Source organism: Lissotriton vulgaris, chromosome 2_1 (assembly GCF_964263255.1).
Source record: "Lissotriton vulgaris chromosome 2_1, aLisVul1.2, whole genome shotgun sequence".
In the NCBI taxonomy this organism is placed as follows: domain Eukaryota; kingdom Metazoa; phylum Chordata; class Amphibia; order Caudata; family Salamandridae; genus Lissotriton; species Lissotriton vulgaris.
In genome coordinates this window covers 1,203,662,816-1,203,685,410 of record NC_141687.1, presented here as the reverse complement: position 1 = coordinate 1,203,685,410, position 22,595 = coordinate 1,203,662,816, and the positions used below count along the sequence as shown (strand labels likewise).

General features: G+C 45.2%; 1 protein-coding gene across 1 annotated transcript in view; it reads left to right on the top strand.

The window, feature by feature from the left end:
- The window catches only part of LOC147732395 (otoancorin-like), a 759,538-nt gene that overhangs the window by 631,741 nt on the left and 105,202 nt on the right, over positions 1-22,595 (top strand). The window contains exons 20-21 of the mRNA XM_086956929.1: positions 4,576-4,728; positions 12,826-12,977. Of these exons, the coding sequence (XP_086813055.1) occupies positions 4,576-4,728; positions 12,826-12,977 (305 nt within the window). The remainder of the gene's footprint in view (positions 1-4,575; positions 4,729-12,825; positions 12,978-22,595) is intronic.

Here is a 22,595-nt window from a genome sequence, read left to right as displayed (position 1 = left end):
CCAAAAAGTAGACTAGGTCAAATGGTGATTGGACTTCTTGTCATTATTATTATTGTCACTTGACTTTAACAGTTTTGCTAATGCTTAAAATCAACATGCATTTCGCTGGGTAATTGCCAGTTGCATGGTTCTCCAAGAATAGGCTTCAGCCTCACCAGCTTGTGTTTAAGTTGGTTGGGGACCCCCTCCTAAATTAATTGCTCATTGCTGTACATTTGCATAACACAATTTCAAACAATTGTTAGGTCTTGCCTAGCCAGCGCATGTGCTGTCTTCAAGACATGAGGAATTCAGTTCTATGGGCTTTGAACAAGCCCAGCGCTTTCCATTGCTTCTTCCGTCTGCCTTTGCAAATTCCTTTGTTTTCATTGTTAAAAGAAAACATGTATCCCTCCTTTTGGCTGTTTTGTTCTGCACTGCAGACTTCCCCTGCTACATGGATCCTTTCACTATTGTCCATATGTTTTAGTTTCAGTGTACTACTTTTTCTTTCTGCTCTATCCTCGCTGGTCACTGACGCACTGCTCTGCTCCCAGGTCACCTAATCTCCAAAGCCGTTCTCCCAACACCACCTCCCGCCCCTCGCTGCTTGTTATTTTTGCAATTTTATTTGCTTGTTTTTTTAAACAGCGCGCTAGAGTTGAAGGTATTGGATCGCTTTATTTGAGCACTAGTTACATTACATGACAACACATTTTTTTGGTAGGCATCAGGAGATTAGGTGATCTGGCCAGAACCACAGGATGTTGAGCCAGCGCCGAGACTTGAACCTGGTTGCCCAGCTTCAAAGTTGTCAGCTCTGGCCGTCATGCCACATCTGAGCCCTTACACTCCTACTCTGAGCCTTGCTTTCTTAAGCTGTCTGATGGAGGGCACTTTAAGCACATCATGCAGAGGTGTGGCAAGGATGCAAGTGCCTGCAGAAGGAGGTGTCCATCTCTAAATTTAGGCTGACCGCCAGCATTTGAAATTCCAGGGGAAGGCTGCTGATGTGTGCAGGTGTAATCTTTTAGAGGGCTCTTGCTATATGTTTGCAGGTGGTATAATGAGTGGATGGACTGTAAAATGCTCCATCGTGTAATTGTCATATGTCTGAGTGTTCTGCTCCACGAAGGTATTGCATAAACTACAGAGTAACTGCATAAAATCCAATGAGTAAGCTATTGTGCCTTCAAAAGTTTTGTTTTCGCTTTTGTACAGCATATAGTGCTGTAGTTGTTTGGTAACATTGCGCCCACTATATTCCCAGCATTCACAGTCCAATACAATCGGGTGTGATTCTGAAGATCTTTCCTTAACCACATCTAGCAAACCCCCCTCATAAGAACTGTGGTCTACGGCTGCTGTTGGTGTCCACTGCAAAGCCCCAACTGGGGGAGCATCAGGGTGACAGACATTTTTTGTTTGTTGCTGGAGCTTCTTTTTACTTTGTAATCAGTGTGATTTTGTGACTGCATGTAGTTTTGAAGCTGTGCATTTTTTGAACATTATTTCTGTAAAATGGATCCTCAAAGAGCTGCCCTGATTGATTACATGTCTGTCACCCTCCCTGTAGTGTCACTTCAACCCTGGTGGAAAAATCGCTTCCTCCTTTTTTTTTTAAACAGCGCAATGGATTTGAAGGTATTGAAGAACTTTATTTGAGCACCACTTACACTACACGATGACACATAAATTTTTTGGGTAGGCATGGGGACACTAAGGGCCAGATGTAGGTAATCCCCGATTACCGATTCTTAAATACCGAATCATACCGATTCGGTATTTAAGAACTGGCAATCGGGATGTAGGTATATTTACCGAATCAATAACCGAATCGGTAAGATTCGGTAATTACCAAATCGGTATTTACCGATTCGGTAATTGCCATTGATTCCTATGGGCCTTGAGGCCCATAGGAATCAATGTCAATTACCGAATCGGTAAATACCGATTCGGTAAAATTACCGAATTTACAAGGGGGACAGGGTGTCAATTTGACACCCTGTTGCACCCCTGATTCTGGCTTGTGTGCAATGTGACACACATACATGCCCTTAGGGCATGTATGTGTGCCACATGTCACAGGTGTACATGCACAGATGTGCATGTACACAGGAATTCGTTATTTACCATGAGATAATATCTCATGGTAAATAACGAAATCTTAAGGGCCTGTGGCACTATTTTCAGTTCCACCTACATCTGAAATTACTGATTCGGTAAATTTACCGAATCGGTAAATTTACAGATTCGGTAAAAATCGGGCCCCCTACATCTCAAAAACCAAATACCGGTCGGTAACGGCCGAAATCGGCCGTTACCGACCGGTAATTGGCGACCTACATCTGGCCCTAAGTGATTTGCCTAGAATCACAGGATGTTGATCGAGACTTGAACCTGGTTGGCCAGCTCAGAAGTTGCAGCTCTGGCATTTAAGACACGTCCAAGCCATTACACTCTTACTCCGAACCTTGCTTTCTTCATCTGTCTGACGGAGGGCGCTTTAGGCACATCATGCAGAGCTGTAGCGAATATGCATGTGCCTCCTGGGGCAGATGTCCATATTTAAACTTGCCCTGACCTCCAGCACTTTTTACACTTGTTAACACTATCTAGCCATAGGTCGCAGCTCATTAGTACTGGTTCAACACGGAAATAAAGCAATAAGCAACAGAAAAGAGAACAGTCAACCTTTGCAAAGGGCATTCAACTGCGCTGCAACACTGCATTTTCAGTAATTTATGAACCGTTTGGGATAGAAACCTTTTTTTTTAATCTGCAGTTTATGCATCTGATGATGGATTATGTGGCAAATGCAGCAAATCCATGATCATGAGAAAAACGCCATTACTGCACATATTGCCTTTTTCAATAAACACGTCATAACACTTTTATGAAGTTTCAGAAACTTATTTTGCACAACTGCTCACCAAGCGAAATTTTACAACAAAAATTATTATTCACATATGCGAAACTTAAATGGATTTACCAATGCTTGGCTTTCTAACATCCAAAAACACAGATCTGGAACTTAGCTCCTACCTATTTCTTTTGTTTGTCACCAAAAATGCAAAGCTATCCACACAGTTCCACACCACACAATTCAGCTCCACACATTTCCAGTCCATACCACCACATAATGTAACACCAAAACACACAATTCAACTCAACAACACAATTACACAACACATCACATACATCCAATCCCCACCACAGAATTCCACATCATGCTACAAAATTCAACAGCACACCACATAATTGATTTCCACTACATACCTCCTCACAACTCAAAAAATCATTCCACATAATTCCACTCCATAGCACGCAATCCCACTCCACATAACTCCAAAACGCACTTTACCACATAATTACTATCCACATATTTCCACTGCACAACATGCCACATAATTCCAGTACATAAATCCACTACATACCACACAATTCCACACCACACAATTCCACAACTAAAAATTCTAATCCAACCCACATAATTCCACTACACACTACATGCATACACTGCATAACACATGGGTAGAATACATTGTCATTTGCAATGCCATTAGCTCTAACTCAAACGAATGAGAGACCCATTGCATTTCCTATGCTTGTTTATTAAAGCATGTGTTTTGTATAAAAATTTCTGGTGAGAAACCAGTGGGAGACTGCTTCGCATAAAAATTACTTGTTGATCTGCATTTTCTTCTCAAAGAAGTCATCTGCTGAGAGATCTCACTAGACTCTTTTTACATTAGGTGCCGGCTCACTTAAAAAATTGTTTTTGGAACACAAGGGAACCCAAAACAGGGCCTTCGGACCATGGGTTACTTAACTTATTTCAGAGAACAGGGGTCCTAAGGATTTAAAATATGACAGGAGAATAATAATATAGACTACAATCAGTGCTATATTTTTAACGTCCAGCCGGACGTGAGTTTATTTAAGGAATAGTGTAGAATCGTGTTGACCCAGAGAAGGGCCAAGATAAGTGGCAAGATAGGGTACAATCCTGTACCTATCCCAAAAAGGTTAGAAAGAACAAATCAAAGACGCAATAAGCAGTGTAACATATGATTTAATATGTATACTTGAAATTGTTTACACTGTAGGGTGAATTTGTTGAAATCATTTACTGTAATTGCAAGTCACCTTCTGGCTCAAAAACTTTTCGTTTGCCTGAAAAACTTCTTTCTTTCTTCCATCTCCTTGTCTTTGATTTGTTCTTTCTAACCTTTTTGGGATAGGTACAGGATTGTACCCTATCTTGCCACTTATCTTGGCCCTTCTCTGGGTCAACACGATTCTACACTATTCCTTAAATAAACTCACGTCCGGCTGGACGTTAAAAATATAGCACTGATTGTAGTCTATATTATTATTCTCCTGTCATATTTTAAATCCTTAGGACCCCTGTTCTCTGAAATAGGCTCACTTAAAAAAGTCATTCAAAACATGTCCAAACCACATTTTGTTATGAAAATATGATTTTTTGAAACGTAATGGAATTTTGAGGAAAAATATTAATCTGTATTGTACACCCCTGTAGTAGGATCTGAAGAGTGACATAATGTATGCAACATTATCTTTGGTTGATAGGTTTTCGGGAGCCCACTGTCTTTGGACCAGATCACAGCTCTAAGACGGATAACACTGGCCTTCACTGAGAGTGAGGTGAACACCAACTTCATTGGCATCGACACAGACACTTTGGTTGAAATTTCTGAATATCCAGAGTGGGCCACCAGCACGGTAAATAGCAAAGACGCAAGTAGAAATAACAGATGGTTTGTCTGGCACACTGTTTTGCTCTATACAACTATTGTCAAAATGATGCACTTCTCTTTATCTGTGCTACTAAACTTGTGCAGCAAGGCAGTATCAAATCAATAGAATGATCCAAGGAATAATAATTATCACTATGCAGGGCTCTAACGCTATTAGAACATTCCGTCTTTAGAGTGCAGAATGTTCTAATTGGTAAAAACAAAGGCCTCTCAGAGCCCGTGGGGGTTTAAATACCGTCGGGCTAAGAGAGGCCTTTTCTCACAGCAACAGCTGTGAGCAAAAACAACATTGGAATGTTGCTCTGCGGGCAGAAGGCTGGAGCACTCTATTGTATTCAATGGAGTGCTCCACATTCCAATTTTCTAATATAGCCTTATATCCCGCCGTAGAGGGCTATACCGGCTATTAAAGGCCCTCTCCGGCGTTAAAGGCCCCGAGCCGAAGGCGAGGGCTTTTAACAAGGGAGAGGGACTTTAATAGCGGTGTAGCCCATCTACGAAGGGCTATAAGGCTATTACAACATTCTGTCACTAGAGGGCAGAATGTTCTAACAAAAAAACAAAGCCTTTTGGAAGTGTGAGGGGATTGGAATCCCCTCAGGCTCCCTGAAGCCTTTGTTCACAGCCAGAGCTGTGAGCAAAGAAACATTGGAATGTTGGAGCTCCAGGCTTATACCAGCCATTATAAGCCCGGAGCACTCCATTGTTTTCAATGGAGCTCCCAACATTCCAATGCTCTAGTATAGGCTTATAGCCCGCCGTAGAGGGCTATACCGGCTATTAAAGGCCCTCTCCAGCGTTAAAGGCCCGAGCCGCAGGCGAGGGCCTTTAACCAGGGAGAGGGACTTTAATAGCGGTATAGCCCATCTACAAAGGGCTATAAGGCTATTAGAACATCTGTCAATAGAGGACAGAATGTTCTAACAAAAAAAACAAAGCCTTATGGAAGCGTGAGGGGATTGGAATCCCCTTAGGCTCCCTGAAGCCTTTGTTCACAGCCAGAGCTGTGAACAAAGAAACATTGGAATGTTGGAGCTCCAGGCTTATACCAGCCATTATAAGGCCGGAGCACTCCATTGTTTTCAATGGAGCTCCCAACATTCCAATGTTCTAATCATAGTTATACTATTCCACACTGGGGCATATCTTATCTTGAGTAGTGGAATGAGCATGCTAGTCTATGACTAAACCACAACATTACAATAGGAACACTTTATGTTACAGTGTCCTGTGGCATACCCTTAGCACAGCTGTGCAATAGAAATAATGCATTTTTGTTCACTACACAAAGCATTTCCAAAATGATCGACATGCAGTCTGATAAAGCCACTGTCAAGTCAGTCAGAAATGTTTATATAGTAGGTTAATAAAATAACATTGAACATTTAAAAAGATACCAGTAAAAAACAGCACGTATTTATCGAATGTAAACGGTAAGTCATAAGAACCTAGAATTTCACTGTTTTGTGATCCATAGAATAAAAAGCATGGGTCCTCTAGTGCAAACCACGATATAACATATGTTTAGGACATCTAGTAGCAAGCATGGTACGACATTAAAATCTCTTAAAATGTATGGATAAGTAGCAGCATTGGAGTCGAAAAAATCTGAGGTCAAATGTAAATACAATGAGGTAGGGTGTGATCATTAAGAGCACTTGTGAAACTACAATAGGTGGATCAAAAGATCAATAGAGCATACAAATTCCTTTTTCTGTCTGCCTCCCTCATTTCTTCCTAGAACGTTAGTTCTTTAGGCTTTCTCAATAGCACTAGGCTGATAGATATTGCAATTTCACGGCTTTTCCACAACATAACTTTGTCCAATATTGTGCTGTCACAGCATTGCTTTTGAAATACTGTTTTACATTAGACTACATGATCTCTCACTCCCTTCTTGCTCCTACTTTTCCTTATAAAATGAGGCCCTTGCCTCCTATTGTTAAGTGGTACAAAAGGGGGAGGTGATGGACGGAGCATCTGAACCAATCAAACACTCACACCCAGTCAACAGATCTGGGTTTGATCCATCACCATTCTTTAGCCCACTCAGCCACCCCAGTTCAGACATGGCCATATACAAATCAGTCTAAACCTGTGCCTCATGGGAGCAGTCAAGCCCGAACTGCCAAGCCATGCCTTCCCTGGAACGGAAACAAGCTTCCTAGCACAGGTTTCTGGCATTACAGCCATCTTCAGCCTGGCTTGCTTGAATCCAGTGGCAAAGTGAGCAAGGGACTCACGTCTGAGCATACCCTGCCAACTTATGGTGAACAAAGCGGTATAAAAGGGGGTGGTGATGGACGGAGCATCTGAACCAATCAAACACTCAAACCCAGTCAACAGATCTGGGTTTAATCCATCACCGTTCTTTAGCCCACTCAGCCAGCCCAGTTCAGACATGGCCATATGCAAATCAGTCTGAACCTGTGCCTCCTGGGAACAGTCCAGCCCGAACTGCCAGGCCATGCCTTCCCTGGACCGGAAACAAGCTTCCTAGCACCGGTTTCTGGCAATACAGCCGTCTTCAGCCAGGCTTGCTTGAATTAAGTGGCAAAGTGAGCAAGGGACTCACATCTGAGCATACCCTGCCAACTTATGGCGAACAAAGCGGTGCAAAAGGGGGTGGTGATGGACGGAGCTGTATGTGTGCCTGAGAAGGGTACAGTAAAATGGTTGAGCAATAGTGTGGTTAGTCCATGTGCTGGGTGTGTGTACGTCTGAGAGGGATACATTACAAGAGAGATTTTGTGATGTCTCCTGACCAATCATTTAGGGAGCGGGGGAGGCATGGGTTGGGGCTTCTTTACGTTAATTGTTGTGTTACCTGTTACCAGAATCGTTTATCCTCCTCTCCGTTGTACATGCTGTCAACCCCAAAGGTGTGCCAGTAAGTACAGCCTGCTTTGTTCTACTCATTTGATTGTGAACACATCAATGAAAACGTGTCGGCTGACAAGAGATTAAACTTTTTGAGACCGGTTTCGGGGTTTCACCCCTTATCAGTCAGGCTAGCTTGATTCCAGTGTCACGGAGAGCATGGGACCCCAGCTCTGATTATGTAGGAATTTCTAGGTATAATGTATCAATCAACCTATCGAAGTTTATTCAATGATAATCCAGTTTTTAGGTGCATTTCATCAAATGGTGTTTAAGGTAGTGCAAAGTTTTGGTTTAGCAGCTTTTCAAGAAATCCATGAAGGTTATTGATAGAAGTTCGTCTTTACAATTAAAGCACTTTTGAAAGGCGTCTTATCATGTTCTTCCACCTAGTCTGAGCTTTAAATACTTTTTTCGTTCATAGCTCAGTGCCAGACAAAAACAAAGACAATTGACTATTTTAGTGGATGTAGTGTAGCACAGTATACATTTGCCATGAGATGCCACATTTTTCCAGCTGTGGCCGGCCTAGCTGAAATAAAACTAACCAAATTGTATTCACAGGTAATCAATGTAATAGTATTTCTGAGATTTCAAGTTATATTTTTCTGTATGGTTCATAAGAGTCTCTAATCATATGCGAACACTTCCCTGCTACTAAGAGCGCAGGAATCATGTGTATGGGATCTCAATTGTTAACTCTTTTTTTATCTTAAATAAAAAAAGAAAGAATTGTAAAACAGACTCTATGCCCAAATCTGCTCTATTCGTAATTCCTTCAGTTCATTGTTAAAAACTAGAGCCCAAAAGGAGAGGAGCTATCACTCACCCAAGATTGTAGGTCTTCTAACTACAAAGAAGCCTAGCTCTGAAAAGCAAACTGCAACTAGTAATGATATAATAACTGAAATCAATCCAATCAATCAATGACACTTATAGAGCGCGCTACATACCCGTAGGGTCTCAAGGCGCTGGGGCGGGGGGGAATGGGTGCCGCTACTGCTCGAACAGCCAGGTCTTCAGCTTCTTCCTGAAGGAGAGGTGGTCTTGGGTCAGGCGCAGGTCGGTCGGGAGGGAGTTCCAGGTCTTGGCGGCCAGGTAGGAGAAGGACCTTCCTCCTGTAGTCGCTCTTCGGATGCGGGGGACGGCGGCGAGGGCGTGGTTGGCTGATCGGAGGTGGCGTTTGGGAGCGTAGAAGTTGACTCGGCTGTTGAGGTAGCTCGGGCCTTGGTCGTGTAGGGCTTTGTGTGCGTGGGTGAGGAGGCGGAAGGTGATTCTTTTGTTGACGGGGAGCCAGTGAAGGTCTCTCAGATGTCCGGAGATGTGGCTGGTTCGTGGGATGTCGAGGATGAGTCTGGCTGAGGCGTTCTGGATCCGCTGGAGTCTCTTCTGGAGCTTGGCGGTGGTACCGGCGTAGAGGGCATTGCCGTAGTCCAGTCGGCTGGTGACGAGGGCCTGGGTGACGGTCTTCCTGGTCTCGGTGGGGATCCACCAGAAGATCTTCCGTAGCATGCGTAGGATGTTGAAGCACGCCGAGGAGACGTTGTTGACTTGCCTGGTCATGGAGAGGGAGGAGTCCAGGATGAAGCCCAGGTTGCGTGCATGGTCTGTCGGTTTGGGTGCGGTGCCCAGGGCGGGAGGCCACCAGGAGTCGTCCCAGGCGGAGGGTGAAGAGCCCAGGATGAGGACCTCCGTCTTGTCAGAGTTCAGTTTCAGGCGGCTGGTCGTCATCCACTCGGCTACCTCTTTCATCCCTTCGTGCAGGTTGGCTCTGGCGGAGGCGGGGTCGTTGGTCAGGGAGAGGATCAGCTGGGTGTCGTCGGCCTAGGAGATTATGCTGAGGTTGTGTTTGCGTGCGATGGCCGCGAGGGGGCTCATGTAGACGTTGAAGAGGGTGGGGCTCAAAGATGATCCTTGAGGGACACCGCAGATGACTTCGGAGGCCTCTGACTTGTACGGTGGTAGGCGGACTCTCTGTGTTCTTCCGTCGAGGAAGGAGATGATCCATTCCAGCGCCTTGTCCTGGATTCCGATGTTGCTGAGGCGCTGTACTAGGGTGCGGTGGCAGACAGTGTCGAATGCCGCGGAGAGGTCTAGGAGGATGAGGGCCGCTGTTTCTCCGTTGTCCATCAGGGCTCGGATGTCATCGGTGGCGGCGATGAGGGCGGTCTCGGTGCTGTGATTGGCTCGGAAGCCGGACTGTGAGGGGTCGATGGATCCATTCGTCTCGAGGAAGGCAGTCATCTGCTTGTTGACGGTCTTCTCGATGACTTTGGCTGGAAACGGGAGGAGCGAGATGGGGCGGTAGTTCTTGAGTTCGGTGGGGTCCGCTGTTGGTTTCTTGAGTAGAGCGCTGAGTTCGGCGTGCTTCCAGCTCTCAGGGAAGGTGGCGGTGTCGAAGGATGTGTTGATGATGTCTCGCAGGTGGGGTGCGATGACAGCGTCGGCCTTGTTGAAGACGTGGTGAGGGCAGGGGTCGGTCGGTGATCCGGAGTGGATGGAGTTCATCGTGCGGATGGTGTCTTCGGTGCTGATCGGGGTCCAGGCGTGGAGGGTGGTGGTGGGGGGTGGTTGTTCGGTCATGGTGTGCGTTGGTTGGTTGTTGAAGCTGTTGTGAATGTACGCGATCTTGTTGTGGAAGTATGAAGCGAGGGAGTTGCAGAGGTCTTGCGATGGGGTGATGTCGTTGTTTCCTGCGCTGGGGTTGGAAAGCTCTTTCACGATGTTGAAGAGTTCCTTGCAGTTGTGTGCGTTGTTGTCCAACCGGTCCTTGAATGCTGTTTTCTTGGCGGCGCGGATCAGCTGGTGGTGCTTCCGGGTGGCAAGCTTGAAGGAGGTCCTGTTGTCCGGTGTAGGTTCCCTTCTCCAGACTCTCTCGAGGGCTCAGCAGTTCTTCTTGGAGCTCTTGAGTTCGTCGGTGAACCACAGGGCTTTCTTGCTGCCGGGTCTGCTGGGCGGGGTCCTCAGCGGGGCGAGCTCGTCCGCGCAGATGCTGATCCACTTCGTGAGGTTGTCGGCGGTCTGGCTGGGGTTCGCTGAGCTGGCAGGAGGGTGCTGGCTCAGGGAGGTGGCGAGCTGGTCTGCTGTGATCTTGTTCCAGCTTCTGCGGGCGGCCTGTTGCTGGTGGTGGTGGGTCGTCGTTCTCTTGAAGGTGAAGTGGACGCAGCTGTGGTCCGTCCATTGAAGCTCTGTGGCGTGGCTGAAGTCGATGTCTGTGCTGGAAGAGAAGACTGCGTCGAGTGTGTGTCCGGCGAGGTGGGTGGGGGTGGACACCAGTTGCTTGAGTCCAAGATTGGCGAGGTTGTCGAGCAGGGTGCTGGTGTTGCGGTCGTTGTTGTTCTCCAGATGGAAGTTGAGGTCCCCCAGGAGGATGTAGTCAGCGGAGGGGAGAGCATGCGGGCTGACGAAGTCGGCGATGTCCTCGCTGAATTGTGTGCGTGGTCCCGGGGGTCGGTAGATCAGGGTGCCTCTGAGGGTGGTGTTCGGGTTGGTGTGGATCTGGAAATGCAGGTGTTCGGCGCTGGTCAGGGTGTTGTCGGTGCTGGTCGTGAGACGGATGGTGTTCCTGTGAATGATGGCGATGCCTCCTCCCATCTGGTTGGCGTTGCGGTCCCTCCGGACGATCTTGTAGCCCTCTGGGATAGCGATGGCGATGTCGGGAGCTGAAGAGGCGTTCATCCAGGTCTCCGTGAGGAAGGCAACGTCAGGGGCTGTGGCGTCTAGAAGGTTCCAGAGTTCGATGGCGTGTCTGTGGACGGAGCGGGTGTTGAGCAGGATGCACTTGAGGTGGGTGCTGCTGGTGTTCGACTTGGCGGGTGCTGGTGCGAGGCAGGTCCGGATGCAGGTGAATTTGCAGGCGTGGCAGCTGAAAGGTCCGTGGGTGCGTCGTGGAGTGGCTTGGTGGCATTCTGGGAGTCGGCCGGTGTTGAGTGCGTTGAGGGTGGCGGCGGAGTACGTCAGGCGGGTAGGTCGGGGTCGTCGTGGGCCAGGGGGCCTGGCGCTGGTCGCGATCCGGTCGCGGACGGGCGCAGACGGGCTTACCTTTGGCGCGCCTTCGGCGCACAATCGGCGCGCCCGCTGCGCGTGACCGCTGCGCGTTCGCACGGTCGCCATTTAAGGCGAAGTGCGCGGGTGGGCGGAGCAGCTGGGAGGCGGGAGCGGGGAGGGTACAGAAGAGAAAAAGGGGCGGGGAAAGCGGCGGTGGCGGGAAGGGAGAGCGGAGGGCGGCGAGGTAGGCGGACAAACAGGAAGGAAACGTATAACACAGGCACAACAATCCTAATAAAAACAGGCACAAATGGGGGTAAAAACAGGGCAAAAACACAAACTAGCAGCAGTTAGAGAAACGAGATTCTCATTGAAATGTGTAGTGAATGCCACTGAAAGGATGTAATATAACTTGAGGTGAAAGATGTAAAGATAGATATGTGACTGAAGTGAGTAATTAATTGTGAGATAAAATGTGCAATAAATGTGAAAAAAATAAGTTGAGTTGACATGTTAATGAAGGGGGTCTAATAAACGTCATGAGATGGGAGCTGAATGGTGTAGTGAAAGGTAAGTAGGAAATAGCAATTTGCTTCGAGGTGGGAGGGGCAGTGATGTGTGTTTCGAGTGAGGTAACAAAGTGCGAGCTAATAGATATAACGAAAAGAGAAAGGAAATGGGGAATTAAGTATGACCAGACAGACTACTATGATCAGAACCAAGTAGACTGGTGCAATGAGTTGAGGGTCACAGACTCAATTGTACTGCACGTGTACTGCACTATCCTAATAAGAGTACTGCACTTGACTGTGCAACTCCTTATACTTGCTGTGTGAATCTTGCACTTTTGTGTGCCCCAGCCCTCCTAACCTTAGCATAGTAAAACAGCTTACTGTAACAGTTACCTAAGAAAAGCTGCACTGTAGTGTGCCAAATCTACGGCATTAATGCCTGTATTTGCAACAGGTTGACAAGATTGCCATGAACACATTCACCAGGGTTCATCCAATACATGACGTTCCCTCCAATAATTAATCCAATGTAACACTGATTCAGAGGTTCCCAAATGCACTGCATTATCCTGATATTTTTATTGCGGCCCCTTGGAAGTGCATTTTCCTGGAAGGATCTCGCTGCTTTGGTATGGTCGAGGTGAGCTGATAAATATTACTTTGTCCTTTGTCTCTTTCCACAGTACACAGCAAGAGCTGGCACCATTTGGAAATACTATCTGAGCAACGGAAATCAAATGGCCTCCCTGAGCGACACAGACTTGGTAGCTCTAGGGTACTTTCTATGCGTACGTACGCCAGAACAGATAAGGCAGATCAATAGCACTGCCTACAGGTAATGGGAGAATGTATTCCAGAATATTCCAAGCAAACACCTAGGCATGATAAACCGTGCCCAGTATTGTTCGGCATGCATGCTATTGACTCTATCTAGTTTGTTTTGAGTTGTTATTTTTAATTTTCATTGTGCACATATAGATTGGATTGGAAACTGTTTTGAGATTGTGCTGTCAAATTCGAATGCTGCAACTCCTCTTTAAGGCTATGTAAAGTTTTTATTTTGTGAGCTAAGTCTCAAGAACGCCCTTAGCACTGGCCTAGAGTAGTTTGAAAATGTTTCCTGTTTTTCGCTAAACATGTTAATTGGCAGTTCTTAAACAACTTAAAACCGTTTTTCTCCTGAGTTTCAAATTGTAAGGATTTTGCCAACATGTTTGTATCAGCTTCTATGTGAATGGTGCAAAGGGTCTTGGTTTTAAAAGAAAATCCACACTAAGTAAACTTTACGCATTATAGGAAATTATCATAGAGTTAAGAATGATGGTAAGTTTACAAAACACAAACATTGCATGTTGCCTACTGCTCAGAATTCAGAGTTAAAAATATATGTATCTAACGTCTTTTTTTTAAGGTAATGGTCCACAAGAATAGAGAGAACAATAAAATGTGCATACATACCCCAATAGGCAACTATGACTACATATACTACAAAGCAATAAGTAGTCAGTTGTTCAAAACCATTAAAGTGTTTACCTCTCACCTGAAGCTGATTAGCATTGTCATCTAATAGAAATTCAGAAGAATTTAATCAAAGGATATCTTTTTGCACATTATTTCAATGGCTTTGCCAACCCAGGCTAGCTTTTGCAGAAATAATTCCAAATGTAAATTAATTAGTGGTGTTTAGCGCCAGTTCAGCAGGGTGAAAACAAATGTAATTCAATGACAAAGGTATACGTCTATTTCATATTGTGTGTTTAATAAACTGAGAAGCTTAGTATATATTAATCGTAAAGTTAAAGTTGCCCCTCGGTATTGGTCATAGGTACAAATCTATGAAGGTCGAGATCAGTTTCTAACAAGGTTTTGCGGAGCAATGATGATTTACTGTTAATGAAGCTACCTTGTGAGAAGGAGGATGGTTATGTTTATGGTGCATACAAATTACAGTAAAGGATTCCTCCACCCAATAAAAAAGAAAGAAAGTGATAGGAAGACCACGAAAGGGAGTTTTTCTAACAAATGGAGGTAATTAAGTAACTGAATTGAAAGATCAACTTATAGCTGGCTGTCTAACGGGGCTGGCCAATATACCTCTCTAGTATGGTCATGTACTGAAAACTGGAACAGAGGAAGGGTGTAAAGAAAAAAGTAAGGATGACCTTTAGAATTCAAGAGAGTAGATGTAACTATGCAGTCCTAAACATGGATCACCCCAATAAAATCAGAGGTCAACATTTCTGTGACTTCATTCCCACGATCTGTTGCAGTTTGTATAAATTATATCAATGTGCTTTAACTTTTTTTGCTCCAAGAACCAACATAATCTCAGGTCCCAGTGGAGATTGTTCCAAGCCTTTGAGACAAGAACTAAAAGTCAATGTCTCCAACCCCTTTGAGCTCAAGCGACTGTGAAGAATGAGTAAGAGATTGGCCTCTAAAACACAAAGTGTTCCAAGCAGGATGTAATGAGGATGAGACAACCACCAATAGTTAGGGACACTATTGTAGGTGAATTTGTAGGCCAAGCAACATGGTTTGACCGAAATCCTCTGTTTGTTGAACTGCCCATGTGGAGCCTGCGTTCCCTCAAAGACATGACCTCTTAAGCTCTCCTACAGCATTTTGAACCAACTACAGTCAAAATTAAAGAGCATGAGAGAGTCCACTGTAACAGTATTAATAAATCTAGACCTGAGTATCAGCAAAGACATCGGAGTCTTAATCTGAAGAAAGCTGATCTTGGCGAATTTACATTTTCGAGAGCCAATTAATCCCTAAACTTTAAAGGTACTGTAATGTTTATATGGAGTGAAATCCCAGAAAATGAGTTAAGACTGAATGTATGTTTAAAGACCTAAACAGTGAGTACTGACTTGAGTTGCGTACAGACTGAACGTACAGCTTTTAAAATATTAGCTGTAGTATTGAATTTACTTGACAGCTGCACCATTTAAATCATACATGTTTTCGATAGCATCAATTATGGTGCATAGATCAGTCAGGATAGAGTGGTTAAACTTAGTTTAGATAAAAGACAATTTATTGCATAAGTTAAGTGCACCAGATTGGTAAATATACACATTTAACTAAGGCCACAGAATAAACATTGCTAGAGGATCATGCAGGCACAGAATATAAATATTTCCAGCAGAGCTGGCGATGTTTCAACTTCTTCCAAGTTATAAAAAGTGACTTTTCAATGCTGCTTTAAATTAATTTTCTTGAAAGAAATTTGATTACTTTTAAACAAATTAAGAACAAAACAAAATCATTCACTTTTTGCACAACTTAGTGCCCCTTCATTTCCCAAAGGACGAGTAAGCGGACATGTGAAGGCGTTCTTTCACCAGTGTCTCAGTTACACCCACAGTGTTCACTTTACAGTTTGTGAACCTAGGCATAAGTCTGATCCCTAGTGCATGAATATTTTCTGTCAATGCCATCCCCATGTAATTCTTCCACTGTTTGCCAGATCTGTATTCATGTTTTCCGGGCAGCCTCTGCTTTCGTAAGTTATTTTCATAGCAGGCATGCACCAGTCAATACTCTTCTTACACCCGATCATCTCCAGTGGATAGCCTGTTCTCCATTTCTGTGCCACATTCCTCTTCACCACTATGAAGTCAGGTGCTATGAGCAGCCTTGTATGTTTTTGGGGTCCACACTCTCTCCGAACATTTAGTACGATTAGTTTGAATGAATTCTCTATGGCGGTCCCGTACTGGACAACAGAATATAAAGGAAGGTGTATTTTGACCGCAGTCTCTTGCACAGTCATCTGTTGGAAGTAGTTCCCATTTTTTGCTGCATGGTTTTCCTGGTATATCAATTTCCTGGTACAGTAGGACCTAAGTGGATTCTTAGCTGGACTAGTCTGAGTCCAGCTCAGATCGCTATCTTTCTGGTTCCTTTCAATGCCTCCTACAGGTCATCAACATTGATGACCCCTATATCTTTTTCATGTCCCCCCTTATTTATAATGTTCATATATTTCAGTAAGATAACCTTCTTAGGAAGGTGCTCCGTGTGAATTCTCTCTGTGTGTCCTCCAGTGGAGAGGTATCTACAATGATCATTCCTATTCCTATGTAGGATCACAGAGCATGCCTCACTCGTAGAAATTTGTAAACTTGCATCTCAGATATCTGATCTTCAACTGTAAGAGAGTTCATGGGAATCAGAGCTCCTTCGTTCCACAGATCACCTAATTTACTCATCCCTATTTGGTTCCATCGTGAGAAGCCCCATAGCTTCCCTACCTCTGCTAGCGTGGTACCAACCCATAAGGGTGTTTCATTTGTCCTTTTCCCACCATAGGTGTTTAGTCATTTCCCTCCAGGCTGTGGCCCACCGTGTCTGTGGGTAGGTCCCCAAGCGAGTTGGCCCTCTAAAATAGCATAGGGTACCCTTTGTTGCCCATTGCCCTTTGGCCTGCTTTCAGGGATGACTCCCTCTGCAGCACAAAAACAGGTGTTATTCAGTGTAAATTGTGATTCCTGGTAATTCTTTTTAACATTTAAGAGGGTGGCTTGGAATACTTGTAGAGGTGGGATTGCCTGAATGTCTGACAGTAGCGTGTTCCAATGTATTCGGCCTAGAAGATGGAAAGATCTGAAACTGGAGGCAGTGCAAGGTGGCAAATAGTAACTAGTAGGTTATGGTTGGTGGATCTTATGTTATGAGTGGGTCTGCATCCAAAGAGGGTGTGAGTAAAGGTAGTATAGAGCAAGATGTTTTACTGATTTGAAAAGGCTGAGATAGAAACTTGTACACTGTTCTGTGCCATCAGCATGGCAGCTATGTGGCAAATATGTTGAGGGGGCAGTAAGCTTAGATAACTTACAGAGACTTTTGATGGCAATGTTTTGATGTAGTCTAGCGGAGCGAATTAGTATTGGGGAACATCCACTAATACATTATCATCATCATCATCATCATCATACTTTAATTCGACCATGGGGTCATAAAAGTACACAGCACAAGAAAATCAAAAAGTAATCTAAGAAGAAAAAAAAAACAAGGATAGAGAAACAATTCATATCACATGTAACCATTTAAAAGAGATAGACATACTTTTCAGATAGGGATGGCCTTAAAATAATTGGTTATCATTAAAAATGCAATACACAAATCACAAATCAGGGTCCATCAAGATATACATTTGGTCCTTTCAAGCCTCAAAGCATGCCAGTATCTAGACACTCAAAAAACCACAACTCTGCTGGTATCAGTGCTCAAGATTCTAAGCAACTCCAGATTTTGGCCCGGACTTACAATCTTACAAAGGGGGATAATCCATTTTTCCCTCAGTGATTTGTCGCTAGGACAAAAAAATAGCAGATGGAAGATAGATTCAAAACTTGCACAACAGGCTGGGCATAAGTCATTGTTGACTAAGCCCTTTGCCGAAGAAAACTCGCTCTTACACCCCTCACAATCGGGTTTTCGGGCTGGTTTCTCGACAGAAACCACTCTCCTAGGAGTTACGGAGCACATCCGGAACCTCCTCGACAAAGGTCAGACAGTCGCGCTCGTACTTTTAGATCTGAGCGCGGCCTTTGACATCATATCCCACGAAATCCTCATCAAGGTGTTACACAGAAATGGTGTCTGCGGAAAAGCGCTTGACTGGATCCGATCCTTCCTGGCGGAACGGACCTTCCAAATAACATCCCTACTGGCCTGTTCCGACACCTTCAAGGCCCCCCACGACGTGCCACAGGGATCTATACAGAGTCCCCTATTTTTTAATCTTTATCTCCGACCCCTAGCGGACTTGGCCGACAAGTCTGGACTTACACTCATGACCTACGCCGACGATTCCCAAATTATTTTCTCCCTATCTGAATCCTGTCCGACATCCCCTTCTCTCCTCAAATCAGGGCTGCAAAACATCCTTAACTGGATGACTAGAAACCAATTAAAGCTCAATGGAGACAAGACAGAGATTCTTCTCTTAGGAAAACGTCAAGATCTTTGGAATCCTTCACACTGGCCTAACCAGATGGGCAATCTTCCCATCCCAGTGACCCAAGTTCAAAATCTAGGAGTCATCTTGGATAGCTCCCTCACCATGAGCCAACAGGCCAACAGTTGTTGGCCTTTGCCTTACCATCATCAAATGGCTGAGGAAAATTATTTGGATGTTGCCCTCTTCCACTCAAAAGACCGTAGTCAATCCCCTCATTACATCACGGCTTGACTACGGCAACATTCTGTATCTTGGCTCAAACAAAGCGGTAGTCAGTCGACTACAACTGGCCCAGAACGCTGCAGTTCGACTACTGCACAGAATCCCAAAAAATTCCGGAGTCTCGAGCTACCGTCGGGAACTCCACTGGCTCAGGATTGAAAGCAGAATCCGTTTCAAAGCCCTGAACTACATGTTCAGAATCAAGGCAGGCACTGCCCCCAAATACCTTCTAGCTCTGGCTCACCCCTATACTCCCAAGCGAAATCTTCGCTCGCAATCTGCTGCCAACTTCTGCGTACCAAGATTTAAACTGGCAAAAATGGGAGGTAGATCCTTCGCCCACCTTGGACCATCCCTCTGGAACGCACTCCCTCCCTTCATTCGAAAGGAGGAAAATCATGTCAAGTTCAGAAAGCACGTTAAGACCTGGCTATTCGAACAATAACAAGAATAGCCAGAAATTTATCCTGACATCCTTTTGCTGTGTCTCGGCGCCGGGAAACCCTTTCTGGGTAGCTGTAGCGCCTTACAAATGGAAAAAATAAATAAATAAATTAGTCCATTTTCTACAAAAAGGTTTGATGGGTAATGTTTTATACCGAAACTGAAAGAAAAGTTTCCGGACCAGGGGAGGGACAACTTCGTCCAGTGTATTCTCAAACCTGGGGACACATTTAAAATTGAGGAAATTGGTTGTCAAACTGCCATCCACCATGGATGTAGCTTGCACAAATATAGTTTCCCAGAACAATGCCTTCAGGGTGGACCTGGGTACGGAGGACATGTTTCCCGGGTCTGACCAAAGAACCATCATTCTGAGCCTCTCTAGTAGCTCCTCCAAAGCTCGAAACCAAGGAATTGAGGTGACCAAGGGAAGTATTAATAATTCTAAGAGAGGTTCCCGATAAGAGCTAAGTTCTTCCACAGTGCACAGTCTATTCCAAAATATAAAAAGTTTATAGCTAATTTTATGTGCCAACTGTCTGTGTGCTAGATCAAAATAAAGGGGCACCAGTGGAGTACTTGCTGGTAGATCTATCAAGGACCTAAGAAAGCGATTTTCTACTGATAACAAGGAGTTAATTGGACCTATGCCCCACAGTTCAGCCCCACATAGAGTGCCCCCTAAGATTTTTATATTATAAATTTCAAGAGCAGGTGCAAGCCCAGACTGGTGAATAGTTATGAGTTGATTTGCACAGTATATGTAGTTTACTCTTTTGAGTAATTGGAAATGTTAAAATAAATTCCTATCTGTTTCGTGGAGAAGCGTGGCTCAGTGGTTAGAGGTGGCAGACCCGGAAGCTGAGATCGACCGTGGACCAGGGTTCGATTCCCCGCCTCGGCGGGTCTCGGGCTCAAAATTCCACAGACTTGACAATTCTCGCTCTGGTGCCTACTCAACTCACGGGGTCACACTCTGCGACTCTGGGCAATAGCTTGCTTAATCTCCACTACGGCCCCTCGCGGCGGGATGCCTGGCATTCACCTTGTGGACACCCTGCCGTGGTTTCTCACAGGGGAATACCAGGACGGGTTCCCTAAGCAAGCGCCGGGACGCTTACGGGCAGCTGTGCGCTTTACAAGTCCAGCACGTTTACATTTACATTTAAAGCACAAACATATTACCCCTTAAGGTATCAAGGCACTTGGGGCAGTCGGTTAGATTGACTAAGCTATTGCCCAGAGTCAAATGGTGCTGAGCTGAGCCGCCACCTGAAATCGAACCATGCGCCCTGCACTCCATAGTCAGCTGCTCTGGCCACTGTGCTGCAGTGGCTGCCTTTGTGATAGGCCTTCATTTCATGGATGGACAAAAAAAATCACCAATTTTTCTGGCTAGCGTGAATGAAAAGTCAGGCACAAAATGGATGTGTCAGTAAGTGAGATAGGTGCTGGTAAAGTTCTTCATTTTCCGAGTTAAAGACAGGGTCGGATTGAGAAAGGCGGGCAGTCGGGCATCAGGCAATGTGCCGATGCTTCAGTGGCACTGTGGGACAGTTTTTGGGGCCTCTGCCAAACGCCCCAGGATACTTGGGGGCAGATCAAAAATAAATACATGCAACGCAGCACCCAAAGAGGCTGCGCTGCATTGTGTGGCAGGGAGAGAGCAAGAGAGTGCCATATATTCAGAGATATGGCTCTCTTCTCCCCTCTCCCTAGCGCCGGCACTGGTTTCAGTGGCCATGCGCCAGGCACACAACTTACCGGTATAGTACCAGGGTATGTGTGAGAGTCTAGAATAGGTTTTGTACAGTAAGGGCATCCTTCAAAATACCATGCCTAGACAAGTTTAAAAGCCTTTCCCACATTGTATGTATGTTACACAGTGCAGCAAGCATGCAAAGTTGGAATAAAAAGTAGAAATAAAAACATTTCTCTTGTAAGCACCTCCTTTGAAGTGGCGTCAACATCTGACGCCCGTTTGCCACTCATGTAATGCCCCCATTGTGCTAAGTAATGCAAACCAGTACTTTGTGCTGCTTAGCGCTACTTTTAGGGTACTTTTCAGCACAAAACAAGTTTTGCAGTAGAAAGTAAATCCCCCAAAAATATTTTGTGCTGGTTAGTGTCACTTTTGCGATGCTAACCTAGAGCAAAATGTTTGAAAATCTACCCCTTACTGTCTTCCCCAATCCCCGTCAGGCAACTGTGGCACTAGCATCACAGGGCACTCCCCTGACATGATGTTAATTTAGGTGGTGGGCACTGGTGTTGCTCTGGCCTTTGGGGCATTCTCACCTCGGCCCCCTACCTCGTGTGCCCTGCCAGGTCAGAAATAGTCTCATCCCCTGCCAAGGCATTGCGGCCAGGTATTGCGGCCAGGTTATGGGGGCTGTGAGGAGGCTGGGAATATGCAAGGGCCTCGTGGGAGAGGGGACAGGTGATTTTGTGGCCATTGGGCCACTCCCACCTGAGTACCCCTGAAGTAGCAGCAGCTGTGTGCCTTTCTATGCCTTTTCTATGGTGGGCTGTGAAAAGGCTAAGAGGAGAGGTTTCCCTTTATTATTATTATTATTAATATGTTTCTTATATAGCGCCTGAATCGACCCCCGAAGGGGTATCTCCGCGCTTGCCTTGGGAACCCGTCCTGGCTTTTCCCTGTGAGATAGCCCCTACAGGGCATCCCCAAGGTGAAAGCCAGGCATCCCGCCGCAGGGGGCCGTTGTGGAGATTAAGCAAGCTTAATGCCCAGAGTTGCAGAGTGTGAACCCATGATTAGGTCAGGCACCGAAGTGAGAATTATCGAGTCCGTGGACATTTGAGCTCAAGACCCTGCCACGTCGGGAATTGAACCCTGCTCCCGGGTCTGACCTCTGCTTCAGGGTCTGCCTGCTCTAACCAGTGAGCCACACTTCTCCAACTCTTCTTTGGTGTTGTCATCTCAAACCCAGTGTCTTTTAGGCCTTGTTGAGGGTGGGGAGCTTAAATAATTGGATGTGGCATTGTGGCCAGAGCTGCCAGGTTCGAGTCCTGGCGTCTGATCATTATCCTGTGATTATGTGGAAATCAATGAATCTCCCTAACTTAAATAAAAAATAATGTAATCTTGTGTAGTGTAACTAGGGCTCGTGTAAATTGCTTTAGTGCCTCTGGGACGAGTTCACACTGTTTAAAACTACGAAAAAAGTAGAATTAAAAAATACCCAACCAGATTCTGCAAAGGCTGGCCAATGATAATGTAAGATGACTCTTTATACAAAGAATGTCCCTATTCCTTTTTACAGGTTTTTACTGTGTTTGTTTTGTTTACTATCAGACATGGATCATTAATGCCGCATTGGAACACCTATGAAAGTGTTTTTGCCTTACGATTACTATTTAAAACACATACTGGTCAGGCTAAAAAATACCGGCTTTGGGTGATTTTCTTCCGTTTCGTACCGATCAGGACATTACAATTCCGTCCAGGTGACAATTGTAGCCAGATCAAGTGTTGTGGCCACCAAGCTGGTTTATTTCTCCTCACCTACCCGGCCAAAATGCAGTGCTTCTAGTTATGCCAATGTCTCTGGATCTCGAAGCTATACAATATTTAATGTACCAAACATTTCCCCCAAAAAATATTAGACTGAGACTAAGCAGATGATGATCCATAAAAGGGGCGATCCGGGAATGTGGGCCACTTTTTTGGCAGTGTGACTTTGGTTTTAGATGATTTTTCAGCATGAGTTCATCAGGAATCACCCGGGCACATTGACGTCCACCAATCAAAGCATTCCCCTTCAATCCCTTGGCCTTGTCTTCAAGCTAGTA